Source organism: Nothobranchius furzeri, chromosome 10 (genome assembly GCF_043380555.1).
Source record: "Nothobranchius furzeri strain GRZ-AD chromosome 10, NfurGRZ-RIMD1, whole genome shotgun sequence".
Classification (NCBI taxonomy): domain Eukaryota; kingdom Metazoa; phylum Chordata; class Actinopteri; order Cyprinodontiformes; family Nothobranchiidae; genus Nothobranchius; species Nothobranchius furzeri.
The window spans coordinates 51,821,816-51,836,646 of record NC_091750.1 but is presented as its reverse complement, the minus strand read 5'-3'; the positions used below and the strand labels follow the sequence as shown (position 1 = coordinate 51,836,646).

Below are 14,831 nucleotides of genomic sequence, written 5' to 3'. Positions count from 1 at the left end.
GGTTGACTCAGACTCTACAAGACAGTTGGAGGGCTGTCCAAATCATTTCTAATTAGGTCGTGAGTCATAAGGTCAGCTGACCTCCATTTGACTTGTGTGCATCCGATCATATTTAGAGACCTGAATTCACCTGTCAATCCATAAAACGTCATCATATAGATGTGTCTTCCAGCTCAGGGTGGAGCTGGTACCGTATTTTCACCATCACATGTCCTCCCATCTACTTACAATGACACTGATCAAATATGTGACAGGATTTCTCTAAATGATGCCTCGCCAGATTTGATTTGAGCATCTGATTGTGTTCTCTCCAGGGTGGCTTCACAAAATTCCACAACACATTAATGTTAAATGGTTTCTCATTACGAAGCATCAGAGCCTGATGAAGAGGGGATGAAGCATGTTGAAACATCACTAGACACATCGGTTAAATATATCGTCTGTTACTTAGAGCCCATGATGACGCCGTTTGACGGATATAAACAGCAGGAGGAAACGCCAGTGACTGGAAGGCACCAATGCATTAACCATGTGATGCTATTTATATCAGAGGAGCAAGGGTGACACAGTAACTTGCATGTGTTACGTAACATGTAGATTTTGTAAAACGAGAATGGAGGAAGAAAACATGGTGGATGTGCATCTACAGAGCTAGAGTCCCTTTTCTGAGATTACTATTGCTGTTAACTGCGGTTCTTAAGAAACACTGGGAATGGAGGTGCAATTTTGCTGATGTGTACACTGAGCATGCTCAGAGACGGACATAATTCATAGCATGCTGTCACCATTCTGTCACTGCTCCACAAGATTATCAGTTGGAGATCAACTGCTTGGAAACTAGTATACAGCTTCAACAAGAACTCAACAGACAAATTCCTCTACAGTTTATTCATGAGGGAGAACATATTTTGGTTTCATGCATTTTTATTAAAATAACATGAATTTGAAGATAAGGTTGGAGCCCATTTATCGATTTTATGAAAACTATAAGAATTAACGAGGCTAATGGTCACAAAATGATTACATCGGACTCCCTTTCATCATTGGCAACAAGTGAAGTGGTAAATGTGTAAAACAACAATGTTCATGAATGGCAAAAGTTTTGTTACCGTTTGTTACAAATCAGTAAATGCATTTTGTCCTCTCAGGCTCCCATAGAAAGAAACATATCCTCTAATTTGGCATCGCTCAGAGACTTAGACCCGCTTCCATATTTAGACCCGGTTTTTATGGTTATATGTTACAAATCCGCCAATATTTTTCAATTGGGCATCATTTAATCAATTTCCAACAACATTTCCATTGATATTTCCAGATATTAATGCTAAAAACTACACAATGTCTCTTAAAATATATTCTAAAGCAATCTACAAATTGTAAAATCGTGGTGAACGACTGTGTGTGCGGGGGTTCTAACCACAATCTTCAGCACTTCTGCTGATGATAAATGTGGAAAGTGAGTTCACGGATTTTTATATATTGTTTGTCCAACCAGTCTTCAAGTGTAATGTATTTGGTTTCTCTTTTAGTGAAATTGGGTAAGAAGACCCAAATCCAGGCACACAGCAAGTAGCTTAAAGACATTCAAACATCTTCATTTACTAAAGTTATTTTAAAACATAAAACAAACAATTAGGCAAAGGTTAAAGAAAAACAGGAATAAAAGCAAATATCCAACAGTATCTTTGGCCTTATATGATCTGAGAAATTCAAATAAAAACCAGGGACAATATATTGAAGAGAAGTAAATGGCGGTGTTGTTGACTAATGTAAAGGAAGTGGTTTCCTGACCATTCACAGACTTGCAGTCTCCATTACTTTCAACAGACTGTTAAAAAATTGGGCACGTCTGTCACCCTCTGTGGACCTGCTGCAGAGCCCTTACTTTGATGCCTAATGGCATTGCGTATCTCCGCAGACCGAGAAATATAAATCAGGCTTGAGGCATTCCCAGGCAAGCAGAAAGACTGTCCCTCCAGCGTGCCCTGGACCTTCCTTTAGGTCCCCTCCTGGTTGGACAGATGCCCAAGCCACCTCATATGGCTCTTCTCGATGTAGAGGAGCAGCAGATCTACACCGAGCCCTTCCTGGATGACCAAGCTTCTCACCCTATCTCTAAGGGAGAGTCCAGACACCCTGCAGACAAGACCAATTTTGGCTACTTTTACCCGCAATCTCATTCTTTCGGTCACTACCCAAAGCTCATGACCATAGATGAGGGTAGGAACGTAGATGGATCTGTAAATCGAGAGCTTCGTTGTCCGGCTCAGCTCTCTCTTTAGAACAGCAGACGCAGCACCAATCCACCTATTGATCTCACGCTCCATCTTTCCCCCATTAGTGAACAAGACCCTGAACATTTTTGTGTCTTGTGTCTTAAAATATAAATATAAGCATCCGTCTCTCAGATGACTGGCATGCCATCACACTTCTAGGCTAAATTATTGTCCCAGTCCATCCCTCCAACTGGATAGAAGGTTTGCCAGTAGGTCCCTAAAAGACTGGTGACGTTATTGAGTGCTCAATAAGTGAATACTGATCATTCATTCAAGGGCAGACCCCTGATAGAGTGCATTTATTAATTTATCAATAATTGTTCTGGATCACTTTACATCAAGTTAAAACAGTAGTAGAGTTTGGGAAATAAACAAAACTCAGCAAGTGAAATGTCAGGTTACTTAAGGTCACATTCAGAACCATAGATGCTTGTTTATAACTGCTGGGTCCATGTGAAGCAACAACTGTGAAAGCCAGTCTGACTGTCTTGCAGATCATGTTAAGTTAATTGTCCTCCCTTCAGTCCCAGGTCACGGCCAGTCACGGCGTTAGCCTTTGACATACAGTATGTAATTGCAATGCCACTCTATTTCAAATTGCCACATTATCTCTGTCATATGATTGGCAGTTTATGCTTCCTGCACGGCTAAAGCCCAAACTATAATTGGCTCGTTTGTGACATTTCAGAAAGGGTGACATATAGTGTAAATCAGAAAACATCACTTGCTGTTTTCCACACTTTGCCTATTAATTTGGTTCAGGGCTGTGACGGCATCAGTGGGCGGGATGTGGTGCTATATTGTTTCATGCATCCCAGCAGAATATGTCAATATATTAATGGCTGAATATTCTTTGCAGGAATGCATTTCATCTACAGACGTTTAAAGATTCTAATATGAAAAAAATGTCAGAGCCATAACCATTTTTGGTCAAATCTTGATACTGTATGTGTGACCTCGTGTAATATCGCAATCTGTTAGCACTCAGAGCAAGTGTTGGGAAAGACTCTCGGCTACTTCCTCACCCAATTCTGGCTAAAAATCTGTGAAAAACAAAAAGGACTGCATGGTGGAACAGTTGGTATCACCATTGCAGAGTAGCAACTACAAAGTCACAGGCTCAACACTCAGCTGGAAATGTTTAGTGTATCGTTTGCTTCCAACCCCCCACCCCACCACCACCACCACCACTAACCTACCCACCCATGGGTTTTCCGTGGACATGCTGGTTACTTCCCAGAGACCAAAAAACTGGACATTAGGTCAGTTGTTCCTAAATGGTCACAAGGTGTGAAGGTGTGAGTGGATAGTTGTCCGTCAGGCAATGAACCACACCGTCTTTGATGACCATCTCCCTGTGACCTTGCAGAGGAAATGAATGGATGAATAAATGTGTAAACTTCTTTGGAATGATTAGCTGCTAATTAATGTGTCTTTGCTAACAGGAAAAATGGTTCACTCTAGTTCCACTATATATATATACATTAAAGTGGTAGGCATTGACTATGACATTAAGCCTATAAGCCCTGTTGGCTCTGAACATGGTCCTTGTGATCCTGAAAGTGATTGTTAGATGGAGAAATAATGATGATGAAGCAAAAGCAGTGCTTCTTCCTTCCCCAGTGATGCACACTACACTTCCTTATTGTGACCCCCCCCCCCCCCCCCCCACACACACACACACACACACACTCACACCCTCTCTCTGTTTTTAAGCTCTGTTGTACATCAGTAGCTGTCTCCTTTTGTCCCGCTGACAGCACTGGGTCTACTCCTTTAAATGAGCCTTTGCGCATAGCCTTCGAATCACCACAACTGCATCAGTGCTGGCTGGGTTGCTTAGCAACTGGACAGCACAGAGATCCCTGAAGAAAACCTCCTCTCTGTATGTAACACAACTCACTGTGATTCTTAGATTGTGATGTGCGCGCGTTCGCAATCTCCAGCAGAAAAAAAAAGTTTACGTTCTGGTAATAATTATGATAATCATAAACTGAGTAACAAAAAGGGATACTTTTTTGGATTTGGGCGCGTGCACTCGTCGCGCGCGCGCGTGACTCAAACATGTGGCTGAGGCATGAAAACGCAGCAACACACACGCGCAGCATCCTAATGGGGAGCAAAGAGAAAATTCAGCGCTTGGACAACCTGTCGCTAAGGAATTCACCTAGGTGTCCCCCCTCCTCCTCCCTCTCCCCCCCTCAGATGTGAGGGACTTAATTTTAAATCAAACTGAAACACGGATCCAGAGGAGGACAGGACACCAGGTCTCCTCACCATGTCTCTTTGGACACTGGAGACGACAACCGGAGCGTGTTAACGTGTCCAAACGCCATTGAGCGCAAGGCAGCTGAGGCAGGAGTCCTTCTCACGTAGGTTCGCATCTTTCTTTTTCTCCCAGCCCGACGCTGGGAGACATGCTTTGACTAAACAGGGACCATCCGTATTTCTGGGCATCTATTTTTTTCACCAGAGGAGCGATAGCCCGCTCTGACGTCTGCATCAGATATTACCGAGAGCTTTTTCATTGTGCATTTTCCCCTCAGTGACTTTGCGCTGATCTACATCATCAGCAGCAACAGCAGCAACGGGGGAAAAAGAAGGGGGGAATGAAGATTCCATTTTTCTTTTTCTTTAATTAAAAATTTTCGTGCGCGTGAACCCACCCGCTCCCCGTCAGCCGAGCATCGTTTTCAGCTCAAACTAATATCTTATTACAGCATCGCGTTAAAGACTGGCGCCAGAGCCTCGCTGGAACCATGCCTCTTCTGCAGATTTGGACTGGGAAATTTCATCCACCAATTTGATCGTCAGGAGGCTGCTGCTCAGTCATTCATGCCAGTGTTTGTTTGGGTTTTTTTCTCTTTCCTTTTTCTTTTTTTTAAGAGGGAGAACATTTGTCATCACTTTTAAAAGTACTGTGTAGGCTGTTTTTATTATTCGAACAAGATGTCTGATCTTCTGGTGCTGGTCGAGGGGCTCTGTGACCTGCACGGATTTCCATAGCTGTGGAAAACAGCAGGGGCCAAACACCACATTCTTCTTTTTTATATTTAAACCACCCAGCCCGTTATTAGAATGAAGACATAGTAGATGTAGACTCATTTATTCGACCATCTCAAAAGGCAATTCTTTTTTTTTTCTTCTTTTTCTTTTTTGGGATTGCCTTGTTTTTATTTTGTGCAGTTTTTTTTTCGGGAGGACCACTGGACTGGTTGGATTACAGGAGCTATATCTATAAGGATTTGTGGAGATGTTGGGTCGTCAAGAAGAAAAATTATGTGGATTTTTCTCTGCTCTGGCGGCTTTGTCCTTCGTATGCTTTGTTCAAAGGTAAGAAAATGGCTCTCGGGAGGGAAAAATTAAACTTTCACACCAATGAAACGAGATCAACGATCAATAAAAGGGCTGAGATGTGGCAAATTACATTAACGGGGTACCCAGGCCTAGTTATTAGGGGCATTGCTGCCGATATATGCTCTATTAGACAGAGCTGTGACGCGCGCGTGCGTAGAAACATGCGTGTGCACAACAGCAAGCCTATTGTGAACCTCATTCCGATATCAAAAAGAGGATATACGTGCATACATGCAAGATGGCCATCCTTAGATAAGCTGTTATTATGATCAGATCAATTATTCATTGATTATAGACAGATATAGTTCTCTAATATTCATTCCCAGTATCCCAACTGCTCGTTTTATTGACCAAAATCAAATCAATCCAAATCAGAAAAAAATCTCTGCAGGTTTTCTCCTTCCCTTTAGATTAAAGGCTGGAGAAGCTTTCAGTGTTTTAATAAATAAGCTCTTGTCAAGGCCTTTTAATGTTTACAGCCCACATTTCTGCACCATCTTCCACGAACATCATCCCAGACAGCTTCTCCTGTTGGGTTCTCTTATTGTTTTGATGTTGAGGACACTGATGTATGTCCCCTGTGGTCCGTGCTCAGTTTCCTTCTCTGCAGCGATCAGTTAAGAGACTTCTGGACATTCTGATTCTGTCAAAATCAGATTCAGGCATTCCTTCCCTCGAGCAGTGATGCTTTTGTGTTGGAGATCCTGAAACCAAATAGCTAGAACAGTGACACAAAATATCTGAAGAGTCCTATCATGGCATTATCAAGAGACTGGAAGTTTTCTGATTTTGCTTCAGCTTCCACCTTCCTCTTTCTAAGAAACCCCAACTAGTGAGTCCAGGTGATGCAGGTCATCAGTGTTATTGGTGTCAATCCCCCCTAAATGGCCTTTCCCTTCTTTTTCCAGGTTCAAAATCAGCTCAGACAGGGTCTTTGACTGCAAGATGGAAGGCTTTGTTAGAGCTCTCTTTCTTTAGACATAACCGTGAATAAAACAGAGTTAGGACGGAAACATGACAGGGGCACTGTTACTTTAAATGCCTTCATTTTGAAGGACCAGCATTAATAAAAGGCTTGAAAGATTTATTGTCACTATTGCCCCCCCCCCAACTCACCTCTGTGGATGAACATGCAGTAGGTGGTGTGAAACTGCAGGCACGTGCATAGCTGCCACCGTGTCTCAGTTAGATCTAGTAATTTGATCAGCAAATTAAATATTAAAGCTGATCTGATGTTGACTACATCAGCATTGAGATGCAGGCATTTGTGAATGAGTTGTTCAGTTAATCTCACGTTCCTTAAAGCATTCCCTTGCTGACACAATAGCTTTCTCCCATCAAAGGTTGCATTATTTTTTTCCAGCTGAAAACATATAGCACCAGCAGTAAAATGTTCCAAACTTGCCAAATGAAAAACATCAAAAAGAATCAGTGTCGTTACTTGTGTTGTTTAAAGGAGGCCATTATGCTTGTGGTTTCTGCCCTCAGCTCCTCCACCGGAAGCACTGGAATGACTGTGGCAAAGACTACCGTGGACAAGTTGCTGAAGGGATATGACATCCGTTTAAGACCTGATTTCGGAGGTACGTTCTGTGACTAACTTTGGTCTCTGGGCTCTGACTGTGGTGGGTGTCAACAGGTCAGGGTTTGAGCATCCTGCTATTTGTGAGTCACCTGTCTAAAATATGTTGAAGAGCTGGCTGGTAGCAAAACGTATCAAAGTTGTCCACTTGTGTAAAAGCAGGCCACACATGAAGAAGAGCAACAGAACATGTTTTTGTTTCTTTAAATCGTCTTGATCTTTAATATGTTTTGGAGAAGAACTGTGTTCAGCAATATTTATGTGAGTAGTACCGTATTAGTCTAATAATAATGACAGGATACTGTGCATTTGCTCTTGCTAACTAGTTGCCGTTTTGCTGAAAAAAAACAGAATGGTCTAAACTAGTTGCAGGTTTTGCGATCCCTTATGATTTCAGGTAGATTGCTGAATATGTGTTCAGTTTTCAAAACATCAATAATACTGGATGAGAATTTGAGCTTATTAGATAAAGAAACCCTTATCTGAAACAAAACCACATTTAGTTGGGGTAAAATATCTTTACATGTGACTGGACAGAATTAGACTTTGTGTTGATTGCACAGTTATTTCAACTTGGTTGACAGCTAAGCAATGATGCTTTTTTTATGGTAAAATTCTCTTGGCCATAATTTGTCTTTGTCTGCAAGTTCTACATTTCCAAATAAGACATGCACATATGTTCAATAAATATCAGTTTGATCCACACTAATGTTGTCCTGCATTAGTCATCAACCAAAGGTTTCCTGACCCAAAAATAGTCAATGTTGATTCGAGAATACAAATATTAGTGGTTGAGTTGCACAAATGGCTAAAAACTACAAAAGTGATCCAACATAGCCACCATTTTTAATGCTACATCCACAATGGGTGCCAACCCCAATGTTGGAAACTGTTGCCATAGACCAACTCGGTTGTAAAAATATTTTGCATAACCGAGATATTTTTGTCTTTACTTTGAGTTTTATTAATTGTTATTAATGTGGCATTTTGTGCACAAGAGCTATGAAAAATTGACTGAAACATGGAAATGTCAGGGTTAGGGTTAGGCTAAACATGGTAACATGGTATTTAAAAATATCCAACCAAAACTTGCTCACATCAAAAAATATTTTAATTTCTTCACAACTTGAACTGTGGACCCCAACATTTGTTTTGATGATTATCGTTTTATTTAGAGATAAAATCCAAAAGGTGCTTATCACATGTATCTCAACACTCTTCCTATATTTTCAAATGCGCTTCAGGCAGCAGCTTGTCAGTCCTGCTACTACAACACCCTTGATGATAATGAGATCAAGCAGTGAAAAACATAAAGCAGGTGCACCTCCTCATCCAACTTTCCACTGGTTGGGTGCTCTGCCAAAAGCAGATGCTCTGATGAAGGCTTATGTGCCAAGATGCGTTAGCTTGATGTTAGCCAATGAAAAACTATGTCATACTTGAGGTTATGTCTTTGGTTTAAGTCTCTGTTTTGGAAATGTTGCCAATTCAAACATGATTCTTACATTTATTGATTTAGTATTGGAATATTGGAAAAACACTATCAATAATGAAAAATAATCATCTAAATATTAAACAGTTTCTCATCTTTGCTGTTAAAATAAGTAATTACATTTCCTGACACCTAAAATGCAGTATTATATAAATATTTATTTATTTATATACATTTAGACCTAATATATGTGTAATATTGTTATTAATGTGGTATTTTGTGCACAAGATATATATATATATATATATATATATATATATATATATATATATATATATATATATATATATATATATATTAGGTCTAAATGTAAAAACTCATAGTAGATGTGCATTATTGCTATCTTGATGTTAAAATCAAACATAGTTTTAAGAAATATCATCATTTGAATGTACAATGAGGACAGATTTGTTTATTACTTGCTTGTTGATGAAAAAGTGAAGCCCAAAAGCCCACAGTAACATTACGACTACAGATGTGGTCGTAATGGGGCACCATGTTCTGCTGGGAAAACCGTCGTCCTAGCTAAGAAGAGGTTTCAATTAAATTCAATTCAATTCAATTTTATTTATATAGCGCCAAATCACGACAAGAGTCGTCTCAAGGCACTTCACATAATAAACATTTCAATTCGGGTCAGTTCATTAAGCCAATCAGAAATAATGTTTCCTATATAAGGAACCCAGCAAATTGCATCAAGTCACTGACTAGTGTCAGTGACTTTACAGCAATCCTCATACTAAGCGAGCATATAGCGACAGTGGAGAGGAAAACTCCCTTTTAACAGGAAGAAACCTCTAGAGAATCCTGGCTCAGTATAAGCAGCCATCCTCCACGACTCACTGGGGATCGAGAAGACAGAGCAAACACACACACACACACACACACACACACACACACACACACACACACACACACACACACACACACACACACACACACAAATAACACACACACACACACACACACACACACACACAAGACAAAGTAATGTGTCTATAGTTATATTGTGATTTCTTAGTAAATATTCTATTTAGCGAGAGATAAACTTTATTGTATTTATCCTAGTGGATCTATAATTAAACGGATAAACTAGTAGTAGCACATCCAACGTCAAGGAAAGCAAAAAGTTATTATCAGGAGAGGGAGAATGTTTAAGTGGTTAGCAGCAGTGTGCTAGATGATAGCCCCCTCCATGAGGCCACCACAGCTCAGCAGAACATCATTGTAGCTTCTTCTGGGGAGAAAAACACTTAGAGAGAAAATAAAGTTAACAGCTGAAATTGCAGAAAATACAGTTAAAGAGCAGATTGTAGAAGAAAGTAGTAGAGTGTGAAAAGTGGTCAGTGTATCCTCCAGCAGTCTAAGCTTATAGCAGCATAACTACAGAGGTAACTCTGGATAATCTATCCTATTTAGATGGAGGCCTGTTGGAGGCAGGGCAAGGGAGAGCCGTCTTTACCGACTGTACACTCCACCTCCCTCTACTCCCCCACTTGTCCAGATTTAGGCTAACATCAGATTTTAACCATAGGCCCTATCAAATAAAAATGTTTTAAGCCTAGTCTTAAAAGTAGACAAGGTGTCTGCCTCATGGACTAAAGCTGGGAGTTGGTTCCATAGGAGAGGAGCCTGATAACTAAAAGATCTGCCTCCCATCCTAATTTTAGATATTCTGGGAACCACCAGTAGACCTGCAGTCTGAGAGCGAAGTGCTCGGTTAGGAACGTATGGAAAAATCAGATCACTGATGTATGATGGAGCTTGATTATTAAGAGCTTTATATGTGAGAAGAAGGATCTTAAAATCTATTCTGAATTTAACAGGTAGCCAATGTAGGGAAGCTAAGACAGGAGAGATATGATCTCTCTTTTTAATTCTCATCAGAACTCTAGCTGCAGTATTTTGGACAAGCTGAAGACTTTTAACTACATTCTGTGGACTTCCTGAGAGTAATGAATTACAGCAATCCAGTTTTGATGTAATAAATGCATGAACTTGTTTTTCAGCATCACTCCTGGAAAGGTTGCTTTTAATCTTAGCAATATTCCGAAGGTGGAAAAAGGAAATCCTACAAACCTGTTTAACCTGGAATTTGAATGACATGTCCTGGTCAAAGATAACACCAAGGGTCCTTACTTTGTTCTCAGAGATTAATGTTTCTTGATCAGAGGTTATGGGACTCACATGCTTAAGGCTCTGAGCCTCCTCAGTCTGCCTGCAGGAAGGAGGGTTGATATTTCATTTGCTGGATGAGTTATGTCCGTCACTACATTCTTAGTACTAATCCGCTATGTTAATGTTGATGTCCTCTGGTGAACGTGGCTGCTTCTGGACGTTTGTTGAGCAAATCTAACCACTCTTTCTAGTGTCTTCTTGTCAGTCTCAGAGCAGTTTCCTTAGTACTAGTTCACACAGCAAGATAATTAATGCTAAAGATAATCTCATCAGATATTCCTGCTGTGTGGGGTGTGTTAAAAGAAATCTGATCTGTTCTACTCAGAAGGACGTAGGGCAATCCCAATTACAAATTGGGGATAACACATGTTAGATTACGTTCACTCAATTTAGAGACAAATGAGCATGTTGCTTTTTGAATGTGATATTTAGCCAATCATGATTTGAGAGGATGGAAGCAAGCTGCCCGTATCAAGGGGAATCCAAATCCTCATTGTCCGCCTTGATTGTTTACTCCGAAGTTATGTTTGATCTTGCTTGTAAGAGAAATCAATATGTGTGTGGCGTGTTGTTTATGGTGAGTAGCCGTACACTCCAAAACTGTTATATCTATGCTTTTTACTGCCAAGTGTGGAGTCTCTACTGTTTTGAAAAGGAGACAGTTTTAACATATTTTATGTGAACCAGGTCTTACCTGTCCTTTATGGAAGATGTTGAGACCACACAGCCATAAAATAAACAGCAGCTCAGAGACTGGGATTTTTCAACCACCTTGTGAAATAGAGCCTTTGCTGTTCCTTATTAATGATGGTGTATGTGTTCATGGTCCATGTAATGTCAGTGGTCACATACATTCCCAAGTACATTCTTAACCCCAATGATGATTGTGTGCTGTAAAACAATGAGCAAGCTCCTCTTTGCCCTGCCTACAAGTAGAGTTGCATTTTGTCAAACCAACAACAGCAGTGTCATCTGCAAACTTTGTAATATATGTGAGTAGTGTGATCAGATGTGGGCTGAATACACATCCTTGTGGAACACCTGTGTTGATAACTATTGCTAAAAAGGTACAATTACTGACTGACTCAATTAATAGTTGAGATCCAAGCAATAAATGTGTTTTTTATTGTAGATAACTCTTTGAGCTACCTCAGTTTCAAGAAATAAAGTGTAGTTCTGAGTTGATTGGAGAACAGACTAAAGTGCATTTCTACTGTCCCATGACAACAATCATCCAAACAACATCATAGCAGTTTATGTAAATACTATTTTACAAACTTGTAGATTGCCACTAAGGGTTCATGCATGACAGGGTTCTCAACATAGAATTGTATGATTATATCCAAACACAAATAGCAGTTGCTAGCTGTAGCACTTGAGACCATAATACCACAATATTTCTGCCAAATGTGGGGAAGAAATGGTTTGTTCAATATCATTATGCAGAACTCCATTTCAAAATATTCAAGTTATCTATTAAACATTTATTTGTCTAGCTTGTTGAAGTTCAGCATACTAAAGTTAACTAGGACAAGTTTTGAAGGTTGAGAATCCCATCCAGTGAGTAGCTGTGGTTTCCTCTCAGGCCCGGGAGCTGTACTTCATCACGCCTTGACATTTGCACCATCAGTCAGCTACTTCTGCTGTGACACAACTGCTGACGACCCCAAGCACTCAAGATTCAACACATAGGATTTACATTTGGCACAATGCTGGAGACCAATGGTGGCTTCTTTCCTGGCTAACACCCATGCTTGAAACAAAGACTATTCTAAATGCACATTTTCATGAGACAAAATTTAGAATCATGGGCAAAAACAAGGTCCTAGGAGATGCCATCAATTTTCATTTGTAGTGGTCACACCAGTATAGCCATGACAAAATGCCCTGCCTGACATCACCTTCTTCCTTACATTGATCTGTGTGCCAAACTGGACGTCAAAGGAGGAACTCTGCAATAGTCAAGCAAACGCAATGGCAGCTAAATCATTTTTTTATGTTTACTCAGAATTCACTTAGGTAATTTATGTTGTAAATAATCCATAGCTGACTTAATATTTGAAATAAATGGTTGATGTCATCAGTCAAGCTGCGCATGCTTGCTGCCTACTTGTTGATAAAGATTGTAGATCCATCATCCTCAAACCATCATGAAATCGGCAAGAAATCCATTTTAATCTCAGTATACTCCAGCTTTACACCCACAAACACCAATGTTTTTGGTACAGTTTGTGTGCTTTGTTTTAGGCAGAAGAAGCTCAAATAAGTTTTTTAAAAAATTGAATGCATTTCCCAATCACTGATGTTGCATTAGGCAGATAGGTCATAACGCAGAAATTAAGAAAATTATTAATTTGACTATAACTATTAAGCATGCCATTTATGGACTGAGCTCAAGTTCTCTTCCACAAAAAAGAAAACAAAACAAAACAAAAAGGCTCCATCTTGGTACAAACTCTGCTGTGATCCTCATGTGCCCATACAATATTTTGATTACCAGGCTAGCAATAGCAGAGGCCGTTGTAAAGCTGGACTAGGTACTGAAATGTCTTTTAGATACTCAGATATGCCTGAAGAAATGGAAATACATCAGGCACCTACTGTGACTGTAGAAAAAAAATCATCACAGTGTGTTAGGAGCGGGTAGAGGATTACTGTAGAGAATTACAGCCATTAAAGAACCTGTTTGTACCAATACCCTATTTGAGTTCAGGTCGTTTTCACTCATAATAAAGTACAATTGCAATATCTTCTCCAATGTGGACTCTACTATTCAAACTTCTTTGCAAAACTATAAATTATAATGAATAAGGATGTGCTTTGGAAGTCGATAGAGTGGTATACACATTGCACGGGCATATCTTCAATTTCCCAGGCAGAGATGTACTTGTGCAGTCTTTTAAAAAGTTGTTTGCATACATGTGTTTGTTGACTTACATTTGTTAACCCTTATATTACCTTTTAATTTCCAAACATCTCTGGTGTTTGAGCACAAAAAAATGCACATAGATAACTTCCTATAGAAATATTATATAATATTTCATATGTCCCTATTTTTTTACATGAATTTTATCCTTCTCTTCAGCCCTAACACAAGATAATAAACAATGTGTGTGTTTCTGAGGTTTAACCCCTTTATTGCCAGGTTTATGATCAATTATAGAACTATGAAAATAAGAAAAAAACTTTTTTTTATTAATTAATTTTTTGTGTTTTATGTTCAGATTACTTTTTTGGGGGTTAAACTGTCACAACCTTGGAGTGTCACAAATAGGCATAAAATATTTTTGCTCACTTTATAGATTTGGTGTAATTTTGTGTTTTCTAAAAAAGTCACAATTTTAATTTTGGTTCGCACAAAAAATGCAGACACAATACTTCCTCATATAATGTTTCATAACTTCCAAGTTTTTTACATGAATTTTGTCCATGGCTTCTGTCCTCACAAAATATAATAAAATATTTGTGCGTTCCTAAGATTTAATCTTTTTATTTCCCCCTTTATTGTCAGGTGCATGATCATAACCAGAAATGTAAACAATTAAAAAATATAAAAAAAATTTGTGTGTTATGTCCAGATGATTTGTTTTATGGGCAAAATTTCAACACATTGGAGTGTCATAAATGGTCATAACATTTTTTTCATAGAATCTTTTTTATTCGAATGCAGCGTTAGTTATTTCCCCGCCATAGATAAGAAAAATGCGCAATCTAGTGGAAAACGTAGAAAAAACTCTAAATTGAGTCTGGAACTACCCTGGGAACCCAGGCAGAATAATAAATGAATATATGTATATGCTAATATTAAGGCTTGCTAGAAAAAAACGATTTACATGGGAGTCAATGGCGCAAAAAATGCACCTAGGTCGGTAGCGCTTCAAAATGATTTTAGTGTTACATTAAATGGAGTAGGGGAATTCGTTTTAATTATTTTTTTACATTTCCC

The 14,831-nt window shown here is 39.3% G+C and overlaps 1 protein-coding gene across 2 annotated transcripts in view; it reads left to right on the top strand.

Moving 5' to 3' along the window:
- The first annotated feature begins 5,343 nt into the window (after positions 1-5,343).
- Positions 5,344-14,831, top strand: part of gabrb4 (gamma-aminobutyric acid type A receptor subunit beta4) — a 91,699-nt gene continuing 82,211 nt past the window's right edge. For both annotated transcript variants that reach the window (XM_015961149.3, XM_015961148.3), the window contains exons 1-2: positions 5,344-5,609; positions 7,122-7,216. In XM_015961149.3, coding sequence (XP_015816635.1) covers positions 5,530-5,609; positions 7,122-7,216 — 175 coding nt within the window. In that variant the 5' untranslated portion in view covers positions 5,344-5,529. The remainder of the gene's footprint in view (positions 5,610-7,121; positions 7,217-14,831) is intronic.